The 21,018-nt window shown below is 37.8% G+C and overlaps 1 protein-coding gene across 1 annotated transcript in view; it reads right to left on the reverse strand.

Annotated features, from left to right (window-relative positions):
• Positions 1-21,018, reverse strand: part of CFAP44 (cilia and flagella associated protein 44) — a 159,616-nt gene that overhangs the window by 90,992 nt on the left and 47,606 nt on the right. The window contains exons 16-19 of the mRNA XM_032852219.1: positions 16,262-16,423; positions 10,774-11,013; positions 2,595-2,740; positions 1,615-1,885 (exon numbers count right to left, since the gene is read on the reverse strand). Coding sequence (XP_032708110.1) covers positions 1,615-1,885; positions 2,595-2,740; positions 10,774-11,013; positions 16,262-16,423 — 819 coding nt within the window. The remainder of the gene's footprint in view (positions 1-1,614; positions 1,886-2,594; positions 2,741-10,773; positions 11,014-16,261; positions 16,424-21,018) is intronic.

The following is a 21,018-nucleotide window of genomic DNA, read 5'->3' on the forward strand; positions in this document are numbered from 1 at the left end:
AGTTTTTACACATATGAAATGTAAATCTACATATTTTTGTGTAGGATAAGGTTCAGAACTTTATTTTTTTTCAAGTAATCTCTACACCCAACGTGGGGCTCAAACTCACAATCCAGGGATCAAGAGTTACATACTCTACTGACTGAACCATCCAGGTACCCCAAAGTTTAGAACTTTAGTAAAAGTGAAGTCATAAGACATGACCAGTAGAAGAGACATTGATGGCTAATACATTGTAATTACTGTTAATCACTTATGACATAACTTGATTGAATTTTATTTTTCTATTCTTTTGTTTTCCAGAGCCAAGCCCCTTGGTTTTCCATTAGCAACTGTGATCTCCAGGATACCCAACCAACTATCTCTTGGCCTCAGCTGTTTATAATAAATTTTTTGAGTTAAACAGAGTTGCTACCAACTGTGCCAAAATACAGGCCAATTGTTCTTAATCCCAGCTGCACATTGGAGTCATTGGGGCTGAGACCAAGAAGGAGGCTAGATATTTTATAAAATACCAATACCTGGCCCTCACTTTCAGATATTCTGATTTAATTGCTCCTGGCTGGGGCTCAAGAATCTGCACTTTTAAGGGCTTCCCAGCAGATTCTAAAGTAAGATCCTTAGACCTATGCAGAGCTTAGTACTCTATTTATTCAGTTTTTTCTGATTCTGTCTTCCTAAAAGCAGAGTCCACATCAGGGACATAAGAAATACTGATTAAATTCATATATAAAAGGATGCTATTATACAAATGTGAAATGGGTTTTTTCTGTCCAATATAGATTTCCATAGGAAGAGCTAGCACTAGGTAGAAAGAAAAAGATTCTCTTGTTCTTACACTTTCCCCTTCTGTAATTCTTCTTTCTGAGCAGGAGCTCTTTGGACAACAGTCCATTCTCCTAATTTTGCTTCTATTAATAGAAATGAAAATTTACCTGCTCAAATCTGCCCTACTTTTTTGTATCTTCTTTTAAAGTTGGTTACCTATTAAATGGAATGCCAGTGTATTCACAGGAATTTTAACTATGGTCTTTTTAATACAATTCCCTCTTCTTGAGGAACAATTCAAATGGTTATTAGTGATTTTTTTCCCAAAGGAACTACTTTATCATGTGGTAGGGCAAATGGATATAATTTGGGGATGAATCTTCATTACAAATCCAACAATACACTCGGCTTAAGAATAGGATAATTTAACTGAATCTTTGGTCATGATCCATATTGTCATATTCTAATATTAAAAATTACCACTTTTACAACTCCTTTCAAACACACAAATTATGGTATACTTCCCATATATGCCCGTTCATTAAGTGAATAAATGAAAAGCAAAATATATATCTGAAAAAGTTGTACATTTTGAAAACAAAGAAATTTAACCCAGAAAGTGATTGATATAGAAAAAAATTACTCAGTCTTTTTAAATTGGGGAATTCTATACCTTCAGTGTTATAGGGGAATTCAGTGACTAATATTTAATAACAGAGACACCAGAAAGTCAAAATTCTAACAAGAATAGACTATAAGGTAAATGAGTTTTCAATTTTTAAAGGAAGTAATTTTGACATCATTACTTTAAAATTAATTTCTTTATCATTGTTATTAGTTACATACCCTAGGAGATGGCACTTCAGCTTTGATGTCTTTCTTTAGCTCAAATTCAGAAAAAATGGTGAAAACAAAGATATTACTATCTGCTCCAGTAGTCACCAAGAAACGGTCATCAAAACTAGTACAGATGCCTTTAATACATCCATAATTATTGTCATGGATATTGAAGTGCCAGTAGTCCTCTGTATTAATCAATGAAGGCTTATTTTGACTTAGGATATAGACTCGGATTGCTCCATTTTGCATTCCACAAAACATCATATCTTGGTGAATGCTAGGAAACATAAATTGTTCTTCATATTAATCTGAAAATGTTTAATTTTAAATTAATTGACAAATGGCTAAATTTTATTAACAAAAATGTTATAGACTACATTGTGCCCCCCCATTCAAATTTTGAAGCCCTAAGGAACTATGGCAGCCCTAGCAAACTGTACAAAAGAGTAAAAGGAAAAGAAAAGCCAATTTGAAATTTGGAGCTATTATATTTGATCTTCAAAAGAATGACTGGCATATATGCTTCTCAATTATTAAATCTCAATTTGTGACTATTTATCACAAATAATATTTGTGATTTATTATTGTGATAATATATCACAAATAAATCACATCATGATAATAATATCACAAATAAATCACAAATGTGATTATCAATCATTTAAAAATCTCAATTTGTGATTTCTCCAGAATCATAGCAACACTGAACCTTCATTATTTGACCAAGCAGTAGCATACCCCTGAGTAAATCCCTACAAACCTATTGTGTGAAAAACAAATTCTGACAGAATATTTGATAAAGGGACTTGAAATATAGTTTTGGAATTAGCTTTGATTCTATTCATTTATTCAATTTATTTAACTAGAAAATGTTCGTATACTTCTCCAATTGGACAGATCTTCTAAAATGAACAATATTCATGATGGGCAACAACACAGGCATAAATGGGATTGGTTTTTTTAAGGCTTTCTGAAATTTAGTTCACCTGAAAGTGATAGTTTGGATGGGATTATCCTCTGTATCTTCAAGAAGACGAAAATCAAAAGGTTCATCTTTCCTTTTTGTGATAGCAGTACTCTGGTCATACAAGGGGAACTCACAGTGATATAGAAAACCAGCATCATAGCCACCCTGGAAAAGAGAAAAATAACATGGAAAGTAGTATTAAAATATAAGATACATATGACCACATAATGATTTTTATATTATTTTAAATTTTAAAACCTAAAATAGAGGTCTTAAAACATCTATTTTGATATGATTTCTATGATTATAGATAAGGTTTTATAAAGTATCTCCACTGTCTATTTATATGCAACTATACAATTATATAATAATAAAACACCTTACAGTAATTTGCTTTCCACTTAGAAGTTATTATAAGAGAGATACCACTTCCGATTACCTACTGAATTCCATTTTATTTCAGGTATTATTTTGCATTTAGTATTCAGTAATAGAGTTGTGTAGGACATGGTGTTCAGAGCTAGTTTTGAGTCTAGTGCATTGCTCTTCTCCTGGAGGCAATGGGCAGTTCTGGAAGTGGCAGCTTAGAGGCTTAGAAGCTCAGCAGAGCATTCTGTTGCCTCATGGGCTTAGGAAGAAGAAAAGAAATCACAGGATCCTCCAAGGAGAAGGAGACACAGTAAACACACCTTCCAGTGGGCTTTCCATTGCAACCCTGGAGCACACTACACACTGCATGTATGAGTCTCAATCACTGAATAGATGAAAGTGATCTAGGATTTCTAGCTGCTTTCCAGCACCAAAAATAAATTTCCAGGAGACAATGACAACATATCTCAACAAATGCTACAGTTTTTCACATACAAGGTCAATTATTCAATTAAAAAAAAAAAAAAACAACTAGGCATACTGGCTAAGATAAGACTTGATTATCTTAAATCAAAGGACAAACAAGATTATGGTGGGAATATAAACTGGTGCAGACACCCTAAAGCCAATACAGTGGTTCCTCAAAAAGTTAAAAATTGAACTACTCTACAGCCCAGCAGTTGCACTATAGGTATTTATCCAAAGGATACAAACATAATGATTTGAAGGGAAACATGCACTCCAATGTTTATAGCAACAAGGCCCACAATAGCCAAAATATGGAAAGAGCCCAGATGTCCATCAACAGATGAATGGATAAAGAAGATGTAGTATTGGGGCGCCTGGGTGGCTCAGTGGGTTAAAGCCTCTGCCTTCAGCTCAGGTCATGATCCCAGATGTCCTGGGATCAAACCCCGCACCGGGCTCTCTGCTCAGCAGGGAGCCTGCTTCCTCCTCTCTCTCTCTGCCTTCCCCTCTGCCTACTTGTGATCTCTGTCAAATAAATAAATAAATAAATCTTTAAAAAAAAAAAAAAAGAAGAAGATGTAGTATGTATACATATAATGGAATACTACCCAGCCATTTAAAAAATGAAATCTTGCTATTTGCAATGATATGGATGGAACTAGAGGTATAATGCTAAGTGAAATGAGTCATTCAGAGAAAGACAAATACCATATGATTTCACTCATATGTGGAATTTAAGAAACAAAACAGATGAACATAGGGAAAGGGAAGGAAAAATAAGATGAAAACAGAAAATGAGGCTAACCTTAAGACTCTTGACTACAGGAAACAAATTGACGGTTGCTGGAGGGGAGGTGGGGGGGATGTTATAACTGGGTGATGGGCATGTAAAGAGCACTGGGTGTTATATGCAACTGAGGAATCACTAAATTCTACCCCTGAAACTAATAATACACTATATGTTAACAAAATTGAATTTAAATAGATTTTAAAAAGACAAATCAAAGTTATGAGATATTGAGATATTTACAAAATGGACTTCAAATAACCAAGATTAGTATATTTAAAGATTCTGAAGCCAAATGGAAAATTTAAGAAGCCATCTGGAATCTATAAAAAAAATTAAATGGAAAAAATTAAATTCTAGAACAAATAAAATGACAAATTACAATCAGTAGATGAGTTTGAAAGCAACTAGACACAGCAGAGTTATAAAGCTGGAACAGAGATCAGATAAAGCAGTCAGGCCAAGGCAGGAGAAAGAAAAGAAAAATGGAAAATACCCCCCCCCCCCGAAAAAGGCCAGTGTGTGTGTAAAGTACATACAGGACATAGTAATAAGGGTTAATATACAGAAAACTGAAATCCCAGCAGAAACAAGTAAAAAGATGGGCCAGAGCAATATTATGGTAGATAACGGCTGTGAGTTTTCCAAAACTGAATAAAACTATATTGGGATTCAAGAAATGCTATGACCACCAGCAAGATAAATATGAAGAAACGACATGCTTTAACACAAAATTTTAAGCAAAGAGAAAAAGACATACTAGGTGTCAAAGAAACAATAAAAAGAGATTATGCTGAGTGAAATAAGCAGAGAGAGTCAATTATCATATATTTTCACTTATTTGTGGAGCATAAGAAATAACACGGAGGACATGGGGAGATGGAGAGGAGAAGGGAGTTGGGGGAAATTGGACGGGGAGATGAACGGTGAGAGACTATGGACTCTGAAAAACAATCTGAGGGTTTTGAAGTGGTGGGGGTTGGGAGTTTGGGTGAGCCTGGTGGTGGGTATTATGGAGGGCATGCATTGCATGGAGCACTGGGTGTGGTGCATAAACAAAGAATTCTAGTACACTGAAAAGAAATCTAATAAATAGATAAATAAATAATGCAGCTGGTAGAATGAAAGACAAAAGAGGATTAAAAGATATCAAAGTTTGAAAACAAAATTTCCAACAAAAATATAATTTTTGGGCGCCTGGGTGGCTCAGTGGGTTAAGCCGCTGCCTTCGGCTCAGGTCGTGATCTCAGGGTCCTGGGATCGAGTCCCACATCGGGCTCCCTGCTCAGCAGGGAGCCTGCTTCTTTCTCTCTCTCTCTCTCTCTCTCTCTGCCTGCCTCTCTGTCTACTTGTGATCTCTCTCTGTCAAATAAATAAATAGAATGTTTAAAAATATATATATATATAATTTTTTAAAAAAGGCAAAATGAGGACACTTGAAGAACCCTCCAAAACCCCCCAAACAGAGAATTTGTTACTAGCAGACCTACATTAAATATATAACATATATTATATATTTAAAGCAGAAGATACAATTACAAAGATATAGAAAGGAATTAACAACAAGAAAAAGGATAAACCAAAGTAATATCAACAACATAATAGTAAAATACCTTTTGGGGATACAAATATATATATATATAGAGAGAGAGAGATAGAAAATATAGGACAATGGGGAGGGAGAGGATACATGGCATTAAAGTGCTCTAAGATCTTTTTTCTCTGAAATTAAAAGAATAAATTTATATCAAATTATATTAATTTAAAGGTGCATATTATCTTCAGGATCACCTCTAAAAGGAGGAGTGGAAGGGAAGGAAAGAGAGGTTAAGGAAAAATCTGAAGTACTAGAGCATGTTTATAAGATAAGAATTTAGTGAAGAGAAGGAAGTGGATGACACAGGAGACTGAGTGGCTTACTGCAGGAATAAACTATTGGAGGAAGGAATACAGGTGGGATCAAAAGGCTTCAGGAAGAGCGTCCTTGGACAGTTGCAGCAGACCATCATCAACTGGAACAACAGGCAACAACAGGCAGGGCAGACAAAACTTGTATGGATCCTTACAGGGTGTCAGATCTATTTAAGACAAGTCAAGGAAGGGGCACCTGGGTGGCTCAGTGGGTTAAGCCTCTGCCTTCAGCTCAGGTCATGATCCCAGGGTCCTGGGATCGAGCCCCACATCAGGCTCTCTGCTCAGCAGGGAGCCTGCTTCCTTTCCTCTCTCTGCCTGCCTCTCTGCCTACCTGTGATTTCTGTCTGTCAAAATAAATAAAATCTTAAAAAAAAAAAAAAAGACAAGGGAAATTTTATTTTCTCAGTGAAATGTGAGAGAAGGTTATCTTAGAAGGCAAGGGAGGGTGCAGCATGTCTGAGGGGAGGAAGAATTACATCAGTAATTCAGCCAAGTGGCAGAGCCAACAGGGCTGGGCAGGAGAATGGGCCAGCAGCATGAGCATGGACTTGAGAACTGCAGTCACAACCTCACAGAAAGACCGGTCTTCTACACAGTGTATTTGGTTGCAGGCACGGAGCTGGCAAATATCTGCATCAAGCAGAATCAGTGGCACTACCTCTGTCAACTGTACCTTAATCTTGCATGCTGGTGGAGCTTAATGGTTAAAATCATGGACTCGAGGCCCAAACTGCCTGAGTCCACATCCTGGTTCCATTTCTCATTAGTTATATGACCTTGGATAAGTGACAGAACCTCTCCCTGCCTTGGTTTCTTCTTATGCAACATGCAAATTATAAGAGGATTTATTTTATAGGGTGGTTAAGTAAATTACTTACAAGGATGCTCTGTACGGAATAAATAGGTTTCCATATTCCACAAATAAAAATACCAGATACCCAGTTAAATATGAATTTCAGGTAACAAATACACCTAGGGCAAGTATGTCTCATATAATATTTATTGGGCAATCCTAAGAATAAGCAGTGAATGTGTTTGTTAAATAATAATTTTTGCATGTGTTTTAAGGATACTAGAATGCTATTACATTGTATTACAGTTGTTTCTGTGCCTCTCTCCTCCTGATATGAAGGAATTTCCTGAGGGCAGGAAACATGCCTTATTTATCCTTATGCCCTTGAACCCCACACAATAGTAGTCATCAACCATTGTTTCATAAAGATGGACAAAGCATCACTACTTTCTATCCTTTTTGCTGCTTGCCTCCCTAGAAGTTGCTAATAAAGATGTTTGTCTAGGAAAAAATGAACACGGGGAGAAGTTAATGCTCACTACTCCTTGTAGTAACAATCCTTGGCTAGTCAGTGTTCTGGCCTGGCCAAAGAGCTGGGATAGGTTGTGCATAAATGGTAATCTCTCATTTACAGATATACCTCAGAGATAATAGGGGTTTAATTCCAGACCACCTCAATAAAGCTACTATTGCAATAAAGTGAGTCAAATGATTTTTTGTTTCCCAGTGCATATGAAAGTTATGTTTACAATATACCATAGTCTATTAAGTATGTAATAGCATTATGTCTAAGAAAAAAATGTACATACCTTAATTTAAAAATACTTTATTGCCCAAAACTTCTAACCGTAATCTGAGCTTTGAGCAAGTCTTAATCTTCTTGCTGATGGAGGGTCTCACCTCAACATTGATGGCTGCTGACTGATCAGGGTGGTGGTTGCTGAAGGCTGGGGTGGCCACAGCCATTTCTTAAAATAAGGCAATAATGAAGTTTGCTGCATCCATTGACTTTTCCTTTCATGAATTTCTCTGTTGCATGCAATGTTGTTAGTTAACATTTTACTCAGGGTAGAACTTCTTTCAAAATTGGAGTCAATCCTCTCAAACCTTGCTGCAGCTTATCAAATAGGTTTATGCAATATTCTAAATCCTTTGTTGCCATTTCAACCATCTTCACGGCATCTTCACAAGGAGTAGATGTCATCTCAAGAAACCACTCTTTTTTTACCCATCTATAAGAAGCAACTCCTCATCTGTTACCATTTTTATCATGGGATTGTAGCCAATTCAGTCCCATCTTCAGGGTCCATTTATAATTCTAGTTCTCTTGCTATTTCTAACTGCAGTTTCTTCCTCCACTCAAGTCCCGAACCCCTCAGAGTCATCCATGAGGGTTGGAATCAGCTTCTTCCAAGAAATCCTGTTAATGTTGATATTTTGACCTCTTCCCATGAATCTAGAATGGTGAATCCTTTCCAGAAGTTTTTCCATTGACTTTGCCCAGATCCGTTAGAGGAATTGCAATCTATGGCACGCATAGCCTTACAAAGCATATTTCTTAGATAATAAGACTTGAAAGTTTAAATTACTCCCTGATTCACAGGCTGCAAAATGGATGTTGCGCTAGCAGGCATGAAAATAACATTAATCTCACTGTATGTCTCCATCAGAGTTCTTGGGTGACCAGATGCATTGTCAATGAGCAGTAATATTTTGAAAGAATCTTTTTTTCTGAGGAGTAGGTCTCAACAGTGGGCTTAAAATATCCAGTAAACCATGTTGTAAACAGATGTGCTGTCCTCTAGCTTTGTTGTTCCATTTATAGAGCACTGGCATAAACTTAATGTAATTCCTAAGGTCCAGGATTTTCAGAATGGTAAATGAGCACTGGCTTCAACTTAAGTCACCAGCTGCATTAGCCTTTGACAAGAAAAACAACCTATTCTTTGAAGCCAGGCATTGACTTCTCTCTGAAAGTCCTAGATGGTATTTTCTTCTGCAATGAGACTGGTTCAACTACACTGAAAATCTCTTGCTCAGGGCCCCTGGGTGGCTGAGTCGATTAAGTGTCTACTTTAGGCTCAGCTTGTGATCCCAGGGTCCTGGGATTGAGCCCCATGTCAGGCTCCCTGCTCAGTGGGAAGTCTGCTTCTCCCTCTCTCTCTCTGCTGCTCTCCCTGCTCATTCGCTCACTCTCTATCTCTCAAGTAAATAAATAAAATATTTTTTTAAAACAGTCTCTTGTTCAGTGTAGCTATCTTCATGAATTACCTTAGCCAGATCTTCTGAAGAACTTGCTACAGCTTCTACATCAGCACTTACTACTTTGCCTTACACTTCTGTGTTATGGAGAAGGCTTCTTTCCTTCTTTTCTGAAACCTTATGAACCAAACTCTGCTAAATTCCAACTTTTCTTCTATAGCTTCCTCACCTCTCTCAGCCTTCGTAGAATTAGAGATTTAGGGCCCTGCTCTAGATTAGGCTTTGGCTTAAGGGAATGTTGTGGCTGGTTTGATCTTCTATCCAGACCACTGAGAATTTCTCCATATTGGCAATAAGCCTGTTTTTCTTTCTTAGTATTCATGTGTTCACTAGACTAGCACTTTTAATCTCCTTCAAGAACTTTTTGTTTGCATTCACAAGTTGGCCAACTGTTTGGCACAAGAAGTCTAGTTTTTGGCCTATCTTGGCTTTTGACCTGCCTTCCTCACTGAGCTTAATCATTCTAGCTTTTGATTTAAAGTGAGAAGCGTGTGACTCTTGCTTTCACTTGAACAATTAGAAGCCATTGTAAGGTTGTTAACTGGCCTGATTTCAATATTATTATATCTCAGAGAATAGGAAAGCCCAAGAAGAGGGAGAGAGGCAAGGGAATGGCTGGTTAGTGGAGCAGTCAAAACACACACCATATTTATCATTAAATTTGTGGTCTAATATGGGTGTGGTTCATGACTCCCTCCAACAACTACAATAGCAACAAAGATCAATGACCACAGATCATAACAACAAAGAATAATAATGAGAAAGTTTGAAATACTGCAAGAATTACAAAATGTGACACAGAAACATAATGTGAGCCAATGTTTTTGGGAAAATGATGCCAGTAAACTTGCTCAACACAGGATTGCCACAAACCAATTGGTGACAATCAAAGTATCTGTGAAGTGCAATAAAATAGGGTATGCCTGTATACTTTTATGTCAATTATTACTTTTTTTGGTGAATGGAGATGAAATTTGTGACAAATTTATAATGAAGGAAATCTTGCTTTGCAATTGATCAATATCTTATGATAGGAGTAGAAAATGTATAATTAGAGGATATAGTTGTCACAATACTGTAACAATTCTTGGTGTCTATCTCCCTGATACCCATTTTTCTCTTCTTCTTTACTAGCCAAATCTCAATTTTGTTCAGAATGGCAATGTGACCAACCTAAAAACAGCCATCTTCCCAAACTTTCACGTGGCCACACAGCACAGCTGCAAATAACAAAATGCAAGCAAAAGTTTACAGGATAGTTTGCCCATTATTTTCAAAATGTCACTTAGTTGCACAATTTAAAAGGCCGTAGCAACTGGAAGAATCCTTAGCCCTTTGCTCTTCTATCTTTAATTCTTCTCCCCTTTGACCTCCTGGAACATGTATGATTGTTATAGATGATAGCATAATAAGCAGACATAAAAGAGACATCAAGATGTTATAAAAACTGTAACTCACATTCATTCACCACAGTTCACACCTTCAATAGTAGTTAATAAATGGCCTTACCATAAGTTAGAAAGTAACAGTGTGTTGGAAAATCATGATCATGAACTATATTTGATTAGAGCTGAGATAAAATTTATGTATTACATTGTTACTCACCAAAGAAACCCAGAACTTCCCTGGCTCAGAGTAAAATCCACAGAGGATGTGACAGGGAGTTGATGGAATAAAGATTTCAGGTAATGGCTCCTCTTCCTCGTCGTTGTCCTCCTCCTCCTCTACTTGGAGTTCCTTTTCTCCATCTTCTCCCATCTCTGCTGCTAGCTGCTTCCTCCTTTCTTCCTTCTCCTTCTTCTTCAAATCCCTTAATGTCTTTCTCTTTTCTATTTCTATTAATCGCTTTTGCAAGAGACATTAAGATAGAAAAACAACTGTAAATCATTAATTTACAGTAAGGGGATGACAAAATGAAAAATAGATTAGGGTTCTAGAAAAACTCACAGCTCTAATATAAAATGATGTCATTTAAAAATAATTATCAATTTGGGGATATATTTCATCATTAACATTTTTAAATCATTTCTGTATTAACCCCTTCAATCCTAATTTTAAAGAAATTATTTTCTCATTTTTTTTCCTAGCAGAAGAGCGAAATACAGTTTCTTCCAGTCTATCACCATCAACCCATGAATTAGGTAGATCAAAATAAGCCCTGAGATAAGTTGTTCCTATTTTTAGTAATACTCTTAGACCCCGTGCATCTTTCAGACCTTTCAAAAGCCACCTAACACTGGCATCCCTACCTCCCATCTTTTCCCTCTTTATTTCTTTTTTATCCCTCATAATTATCCAATTTATATGATCTCATCACATCAATCCCCTCCTCAAAATCACATGGTGGGAGGGGTGACTGAACAGCCTCTTCCCAACAAAAGGAGACACAGTAATGAACGAAACCTCTATCCCCAAATGCTCTGAACTGCAGTGGGAATGGATAGTACTGAGAGAGCAGGAATAGATTTGTCTGCCTTGGGACACAGGAAAAAAAAAAAAAAAAAAAGGCAAGGTTTAGGGATGCCTGGGTACCTCAATGGTTTAAAGCCTCTGTCTCTGGCTCAGGTCATGATCCCAGAATCCTGGGATCGAGCCCCACATCAGGCTCTCTGCTCAGCAGGGAGCCTGCTTCCTCCTCTCTCTCTGCCTGCCTCTCTGCCTACTTGTGCTCTCTGTCAAATAAATAAAATTAAAAAAATAAAAGGCAAGGTTTAAAAGAGAAACAAGTAAAAGTCGAAAGATTTATATGATCTGAAGAGAAACCAGAATATATCCAAAATCTATAAAGAACTTATCAAACTCAACACCCAAAGAACAAATCCAACCAAGAAATGGGCAGAAGACATGAACAGACATTTCTCCAAAGAAGACATCCAAATGGCCACCAGACGCATGAAAAAATGTTCAACATCACTTGGCATCAGGGAAATACAAATGAAAACCACAATGAAATACATCTCACACCAGTCAGAATGGCTAAAATTAACAAGTCAGGAAATGACAGATGTTGATGATATAGAAAAAGGGGAACTCTCCTACACTGCTGGTGGGAAAGTAAGCTGGAGCAGCCACTCTGGAAAACAATATGGAGGGTCCTCAGAAAGTTGAAACAGAGCTACCCTACAACCCAGAACTACTAGGTATTTACCCTAAAGATACAAATGTAGTGATCCAAAGGGGCATCTGCACCCCAATGTTTATAGCACCAATGTCTACAATGGCCAAACTGTGGAAAGAGCCCAGATGTCTATCTTGACAGGTGAATAGATAAAGATGTGGTATGTATCTATACAATGGAATATTACTCAGCCATCAAAAAAAATGAAATCTTGCCATTTGCAACAACAAGGATGGAACTAGAGGGTATCATGCTAAGCAAAATAAGTCAGTCAGAGAAAGACAACTGTCATATGATCTCACTGATGTGGAATTTAAGAAACAAAACAGAGGATCATAGGGGAAGAGAGGAAGAAATTAAATAAGATGAAACCAGAGAGGGAGGCAAACCATAAGAGACCCTTAATCATAGGAAACAAACTGAGGGTTGCTGGGGGGATGGGGATGGGGATATGGGGTAACTAGGTGATGAACACTGGGGAGGCTATGTGTTATAATGAGTACGGGGGATAATATAAGACTGATGACTCACAGACCTGTACCTCTGAAACAAATAATACATTGTATATTAATTAATTGAATTTAAATAAAAAATAAGTAAAATAGAGCAACTATTTTATTTATTATTTATAAATAAATAAAAGAGCAACTAGTATATAAAACAACCAGTCTTAGAACCCTGCCAAACTGCAGGGAGATGCTGAAAATCTCTGCAGGACAGAAAGGCTGGCAAGTACCACAGTTTATGCTCCCCCTCCACCATGACAGTGTGAATGAGGGGATCAAGATCTGGGCACCCTAACCAGCCTACCACATCAGTGAGCCCAAGGCACCTAGCCCCCACTAGCTCCAGCAATCTCACCAAGGAGGATCCAGGGAGGTATACACCAGGACATCCCTGGAGAGCACTCACCACAGCTCCACCTGTTGCATCACAGTGACACAGGTGCAAAGGATCCCTGAACACTCCAGATCCACACCACATTTGCTTCAGACAGCTTGCTAGGACACCCCCAATACAGAGTGCTCTGGAACCTCCTGGCTGATTCATGCTTTGGCACCAGCTGTCCCACCAGAAAGCCCCCTGTAGATAGCACAGGCATCCCCCAGCTCTGGATCCTATTACTCCATAAGGGCAGCCCCTGTGTAGCATACCCAGGGCCCCCAGCTTGTACCCACTCCACTTTCAGTTGTCCTACCAGGGCACCCTCACTGTGGAACGCTCTTAAACAACCTGGCTTATACCCATTTCCACTTCAGCTGTCTTGATAAGGTGTCTTCTACATGAAAAGCCCAGGGATTCCCTAGCTTACACCCACTTCAGCTTTAGCTGGCCTGACAAGGCACTCCTGCATAGTATGTCCTTGGACACCCTGGCCTGTTCCAGCCTGGCTTGTCACCCCATCAGGCCACTCCAGCTTGCACTGACTTCAGCTTCAGCTGTCCTTCCAGGGCACCCTCTGCATATAGAGCCCCAGGATCCTCCAAATCAGCACCCAGTTCCATTTTAGCTGTCCTGCCAGGATGTCCACTGCATGAAGAGCCCTGGGACTTCCCCACTTACACACACTTCAGCTCCAGTCATCTCACCAGGTCAGACACAGCATGGAATGCCCTGAAACCCTCAACCTACATCATCTGCAGCTCCAGCCAGCCAGAGGAAATTGCCAACTATATATAGGGGAGACCATACACAAGACCATTTCTTCAAATTTAGGAGAAGTAGCTGTCTTACCTAATTCACAGGAACAAACATGAAAATCAAGAAAAATGGGGAGGCAGAGGAATACATTTCAAAAGAAAGAACAACACAAAACCTCCAAAAAAAGAACTAAATAAAAAGGAGATATGCCATATGCTTTAAAAAAAGAGTTCAACCAATGGTCATAAAGATATTCAGCTTGCTAGAGAAAAGAGTAAAAGAACACAGTAGGCCTTCAACAAAGAAAAAATATTTTAAAAAACCAACAATGAAGAATACAATAACAAGTGAAGGGGGAAAAAGAACCACTAAAGGGAATCAACAGATTATGGAGCAGAAGAATGGATCAGTGATCTGGAACATAGGGTAACAGAAAGCATCCAAACTGAACAACAGAAAAAAAAAAAATCAGGATAAGTTCGAAGATCTCTTGACAACATCAAGCAAACAAATATTCACATTATAGGGGTTCCAGGAGAAAAAAAAAAGATGCAGAAAATTCATTTGAAGACATACTAGCTTCAAAACTTCACTAATCTGGGAAGAGAAACAGACATCCAGGTTTAAGAAGCACGGAAAGTTAAAAACAAGATGAACCCATGAAACATCATTATTAAAATGTCAAAGGTTAAAGATAAAGAGATTTGTAGAAGTAGCAAGAAAGTAGCAAGAAGTTACATACAAGGGAAACCCTACAAGGCTATCAGTTTTTCAGCAGAAACTTTGAAGGCCAGAGGGAGTGGCATTATATATTCAAAGTGTTGAAAGGAAAAAACCTACAACCGAGAATACTCTACCTGGCAAGGTTATCATTCAGAATAAAAGGAGAAAGAGTTTCCCAACCAAAGAAAAATTAAAGGGGTTTATCATCACTAAACTGGCCTTACAAAAATGTGAAAGGGATTTCTTTAAGTAAGGAAAAAAAAGCCATAATTAGAAGAAAATTATAAATTAAAAGATGTAAAATATGATGACATATACATAACATATAAAAAGTACAGCATAGGGAATATAGTCAATGGTACTGTACTAGTGTTGTATGGTGACAGGTAGTAGCTACACTTGTGGTGAACACAGCATAATGTACAGTTTTGTTGAATCACTATGTTGTGTACCTGAAACTGATATAACATTGTGTGTCTACTATACTGAAATAAGAATTTCTTCAAAGAACAAATGGGGGTGGGGAGGGAAGAAAAGGGAAAAAGAACTCATAATGGATCTCAATGGTCTTGAATTAAATTGAAATATCTTGGCTGGTATTTAAGGAGCCCAAGTGTTGGTCATAGATTTCTGCACATCCCTCCAACATACTGCATCCCTCTGTCTCAACATTCCAGTCTTCATTTTTTAAAAACACCAGAAAGTCTTACAACTCTGCTTTCCCTCAGGATGTTATTCCAGCTCTTATTGCCTTCCTCTCCTTTTTCATCCTCTCAAAATTCTTCTCATTTTTTTAAATACTAAATGTTCCCTCTATCTAGTCATCTTTGATCCCCTCTTACACCCCCCATCAAACTCATATTTGTTTCACTCCACACCCCTAAAATTATTTTCTTTGCACTGTGATTTTAATATCCATTCACTACTGCCTTCTAATATAGTCGGCTGCTTTCTACCAGCTTATAAGCTCATAAAGTCAGGGTAAATGTCTTATTCTTCTTCATATTTCATCAGCACTTTTATACAATGGAATATTACTCAGCCATAAAAAAAGAATGAAATCTTGCCATTTGCAATGATGTGGATGGAGCTAGAGAATATTATACTAAGTGAAGTCAGTTAGAGAAAGACAAATCCATATGATTTCACTCATATGTAGGGCTTGGAAACAAAACATATGATCATAGGGGGAAGTGAGAGGCAAACCAAGAAACAGACTTTTTTTTTTTCCCCCAGAGGGGCATGCACCAGAGGAAAGGAGATGGGGGATGGGTTAGGTAGAAAATAGGGATTAAGGAGAGCACTTGTGATGAGTACCAGGTGATGTATGAAAGTGTTGAATCGCTATACTGTACACCTGAAACTAAATATTACACTGTATGTTAACTGGAATTTAAATTAAAAAGTCAAGGAAAAAAAGATATTTTAAATTCTAAGAAAAACATTGGGGAGGGTACGTGCTATGGTGAGTGCTGAGAAATGTGTAAGCCTGATAATTCACAGACCTATACCCCTGGGGCAAATAATACATTATATGTTAATAGAAATAATTTTAAAAATTTTCTAAGAAAAAAACACATTAGAAGATAATGCTTCAAGGATATCTCATACCAGAATCTTAGACTTGACACTTGAGAAATGAAAATATTTTATGTCCATGTCTTTGATTTCATAGGAAACTACATCACGATTTTCCTCTTCCTCCTTTATGGTTGGAAGTGGAGTTTCAAGAACATAGCCATTCTCACAGATAATCAGTAAAGTACTGTCAGGCTGAAAAAGAAAGATTAACGTATCATTCACATTTAGGTGAATTTTTAGAAGCATAGCTCAAAAAGATCATAAATCAGGAAAAAATATAATTGCTATGTATACTAACCATTTAAAAAAAAATTTTTAAAGATTTTCATTTATTTATTTGACAGAGAGAGAGAGAGATCCCACAAGCAGGGGGAGCTACAGGCAGAGGGAGAGGAAGAAGCAGGGTCTCCGCTGAGCAGAAAGTCCAATGCAGGGCTCAATCCCAGGACCCTGGGATCATGACCTGAGCAGAAGGCAGACACTTAACCGACTGAGCCATCCAGGTGCCCCTATACTAACCATTTTTTAAATCCTTAATCCCTCACTGCAATAATAAGTCATCTTATTAATCACTATACATAATCACTAATAAACTAAGTGTTAACATTAGATTTAGATTTGTTTCCCTTACAGATGTCATAATACATTTTTTGAGCCAAAAATGCAGCTGTGAAGTATGTTAGTCCAAAAAGCAGAATATTAAAATCAGGTTATCATTCAGAATAAAAGGCGAAGGAAAACCTGCAGTGTGTGGATGGCATATCCAGTCTGAGCAGCCTTTGGTGGATCATTCTCTATCTGCCCCAGTTCATTAAATGTGGATGTTCCCAAGGTTTTTGTCCTCTTCCCTCTTCTCTCACTCCATAAGCATTTCCTGGAAAATCTTATAACTAACATAAGGCTTCATTACCACTCACACACCATTAGATTCCAAATTAATTCATCTCTCTAGGCCAGACCATTCTCTCTTTTTTTAAGATGTTATTTATTTATTTGACAGAGATCACAAATAGGGAGACAGGCAGGTTGGTGGGGGGAGCAGGCTCCCTGATGAGCAGAGAGCCCGATGTGGGGCTTGATCCCAGGACCCTGGATCATGACCTGAGCCAAAGGAAGAGGTCTTAACCCACTGAGCCACCCAGGTGCCCCCAGACCATTCTCTTGATCTCCCAAAATCATATATTTAACCATGTCTGCAAAGTCCCCATCTCGATATTCTATAGACACATTATTCAAAATGTTTCTTCACTCAGTCATTTCATTCTATAATTATTATGTGTGTACTATGTATTTGGCATTTTGTGGGATGCTAAGGGTAAAATTATAAAAGAAAAATACAGTATCTGGCACTATGGAGCTTACCTCCAACAAGAGAGCTTGTCATTTAAAAAATCATATAAATAAATGTAAATTATAACTGTGACAAGTGTTGCAGAGGTGCCACAAGAGCAAAGGAAGCTGTGCAAGGATTCCTGAGAAGGTGGTATCTAAGCTTCAAGGTGAAGGGGGAGTAGAATTACACAATAAGTTAGGGGAAGGTTTGAGGGAGTATGCTTTACAAAGCAAATACCTTGTGCAAATATCCAGTGGCACGTTTGGGCTTACAAGGAAGTTATGGACTTGGATGGTAACACCCAGGTCAAGAGAACAGAATGAAAAGAGAGATTGGAACAGAGCTATAGGGAAACAATACTCAGTAATTGGGTGAGGAAGGCTGAAAAGGAAGGGCAAGATGTAGAATGTGGAACCAGGAGAGCATAAGGTCACAAAAGTTAAAGGGAGATGGTAATTCAGAGAATGTAAGGGTCAACAGAATCAAAGAAAGTAAGAGGTCAAGAAAGATGAGAACTGAAAATGTTAAGTGGACATCAGTGGTTTCTTTACAGGAGCAGACTTGGTAGAATGATGAGACTGGATACTAGTCAAGAGCCTACAGGAATAATCAATCCTCTTGGAAAAGTCAGGAGAAAGATGGGGCAGTAACTAGAGGAGAATGGAAGGTTGAAGAATTTATTTTTTGTTCATGGAAGATACTCAAACACATTTAATACCAATGGAAATGACCCAGTAAACAGGTGAGGTTAAATTTATGACAAGAGAAAATAAGAGTATGAAATCTTAAAAAAATGGAAAACAGTATAATCCAAAGGAGGCGGCAGAACTGCCGTCAAATGGGAATGGAGAGGACATCTCTATTATAAAAAAGGGAAGAGGGCAGGTGGATGCACAGGTAACAGGATTTTATGTTGGGTAGTGGGAAGGTGAGGGATTCTTCTGCAACTTTTCCTCCTAAAGACAAGTTGCCAACAGTTTGCGTGAGACCGAGAGGTCAAACAGAATGCTGTCTTCTAGAGCTTTAGACATTCTTGAAGAGAAGAGGAGACAAAAGTTGAAGTTCAAATTTACAAAAACAATTAGGACTTGAGGGGATCCCAGAGAAAGGGGAATACAGAAAAGTGAACCTGACGTTCTGCTGGGCCTTTGCCTTAAAGCATTTACAGGATTCTAAACTGTCTGGGAACAGAGTTTGTTCATTTCCTTCAAATGTTCCATTAGTTTTCACTTCATCTATTTGAATGCTATTTACTCTTATGCATAGTATTATACTTTCATCTAGGATATCAAAGAGGAAGCAGGGATGTTTAGAATGCAAATCAAAGAAGTTTGGTGAACGAATGAAGGGCAGGGTGGTTAGAGGTAGGGAAAAGGCTGGAATTTTCAAGATTTTCTGGTTATAGCAACAGAGAGGACAGTGGTCCCAGAATAACACAGGCAAAAGAACATGTCTTAGAGAAGCTCATGTGTTTCATTCAAACAGCTCAAAGTTATCCCCAGAAATTCAAAATTCTGCCCCAGAAATTCTGTTAATTCTACCTCCTACATAGCTCTTGTCCGCAGTCTTTCATACACTGGTCAAGTGTCTGGAACATAGCTCCCCAATAGAGGAGCCTCACTGCTGCCCAGAGTGATCATGGTAGTGACCATGGCAGTCAGAATGAGTCTGTGTGTACATGTGGTACACCCTTATTGGAAACACAAATTATAAATAGCGGACAGAAGTTTAATGCATTCAGGAAGGCAGGAGGTCTGACCATTGAGAACTGGTAGAAGCTAACAGCTATGGCTAATTGGGTAGCTGCAGCATGCAGCGTATCAGTTACACATGGTAAATTCCCTTTTTTCTCCATCTTTATTGAAGCTTAACTGAAATATAACACTGTATAAGTTTAAAGTGTACTATGTGATGGTTTGATACATGTATACATTGTGAAATGAGGGTAATTTGCTTTGAAATTAGTAATTCCCAAATATAAGAAATACAAGCACTAATCAGCAGCATGGCCTGAAATAACTTTAGAATTATGTTGGGAGTTTTGGTCTCTTATGCCTATTAAAAAAAATTCAGCTTCAAAAAAAAAATTTAGTTTCTTATTTCAAAATAATTATTGACTCACAGGAAGTTACCAAGATAGTATAGAAAGGAATCATGTACCCTTCACCCAGTTTCTCCCATTGGTTACCTCTTATGCAACAATATCAAAACCAAGAAATTGACATTAATACAGAACATGTGTATAATTCTATGTCATTTTATCACATCTGTAGATTCATGGAACCATTCACGGTAATCAAGATGCAAAACTACCTCATTACCATTAGGATCTTCAAGATGTCCCTTTGTAGTCACGCCCACCTCCTTCCCACCCACCATTTCTAACCTTTTTGGGTTTTTGACTTTGAATCTAGAGAAATTATTAAAGGATGCACATAATATCACATGTTGTGTTCATGCTTTAAAACCCAGGTCCCTTTGCAGCTTTCATTTCCTTCTCCTAAATCACCAGCACCCACCTTCTCTCCAACTACACATATTCCACCATTTCCTCAAGGTTAAGGCAGAATAATACAAAATAACAACTTATGTTAACTTATGCCCTTCTTTGTATTTCCCTTCTCTATATTTATAGCACATATTGTCTATACCAGTGATATTTTAGTCACCATTTCCCTTGTGAAACCTTGTACTGTTCAGGGATAGTTATTTAACTTCTAAAATAGGTACATTTTTTTTATCTCTTTCAGAAGAGATTGCTTTGTACTGCTTATTGACTCCATCGTCAGTGACTAGCAAAGATGAAAACAATGAATATTTTTTTAAAAAGCTTTTTCTAGATACTATATTGTTGTAGCCCTTTTCTTTAGACAAGTTCAAGGTAGATTAATAGATGTTACTTCAATAATTCTGACACCTCCATACAGTTCATTGTATTATTATCCTAGAACCCAGGACAGCACCTGGTTTAGAAATTAAATCAACATTCGGATGACAGAATTATCTAATGCTCAAACTTAGGGAAAAGAGAGGCATTAAATAAGATCAGTAACCAATCCTGAATCACCAACTGTTGTTAGGAAAAGAGTCAGTGGACGATTCAAAGAGAAAATATAGGTGGAAAGGGGCAGAAACAAAGAGATAAAGATGAGGGCAAGGACATTCAGACCTTGGAACTGAACTTTTGAATGTCAAAAGGACTGATAGACCCAAGTCAACACATTCTGACATGTGTATCTCAATAAAGTCATCAGTGTTAAAGCAAAGCCTGATATAACCCAAAGTTTTGGGAAGGGAATCATGACCAACAATTTAGAGAATGGAAGAGAGAAGAGGTAATGGGTGTGATGTGGGACTCCTCAGTAATGCTCTACTAGCCAAGCTAAGAGCATCCCTGGCCCCTCACTGCAGGACCCAGGAATGTGGCTAATAATTCCACCTGTTGTTCTCTCTT

This window comes from Lontra canadensis, unplaced genomic scaffold, assembly GCF_010015895.1.
Source record: "Lontra canadensis isolate GAN:19392208 unplaced genomic scaffold, GSC_riverotter_1.0 scaffold6, whole genome shotgun sequence".
Lineage (NCBI taxonomy): Eukaryota > Metazoa > Chordata > Mammalia > Carnivora > Mustelidae > Lontra > Lontra canadensis.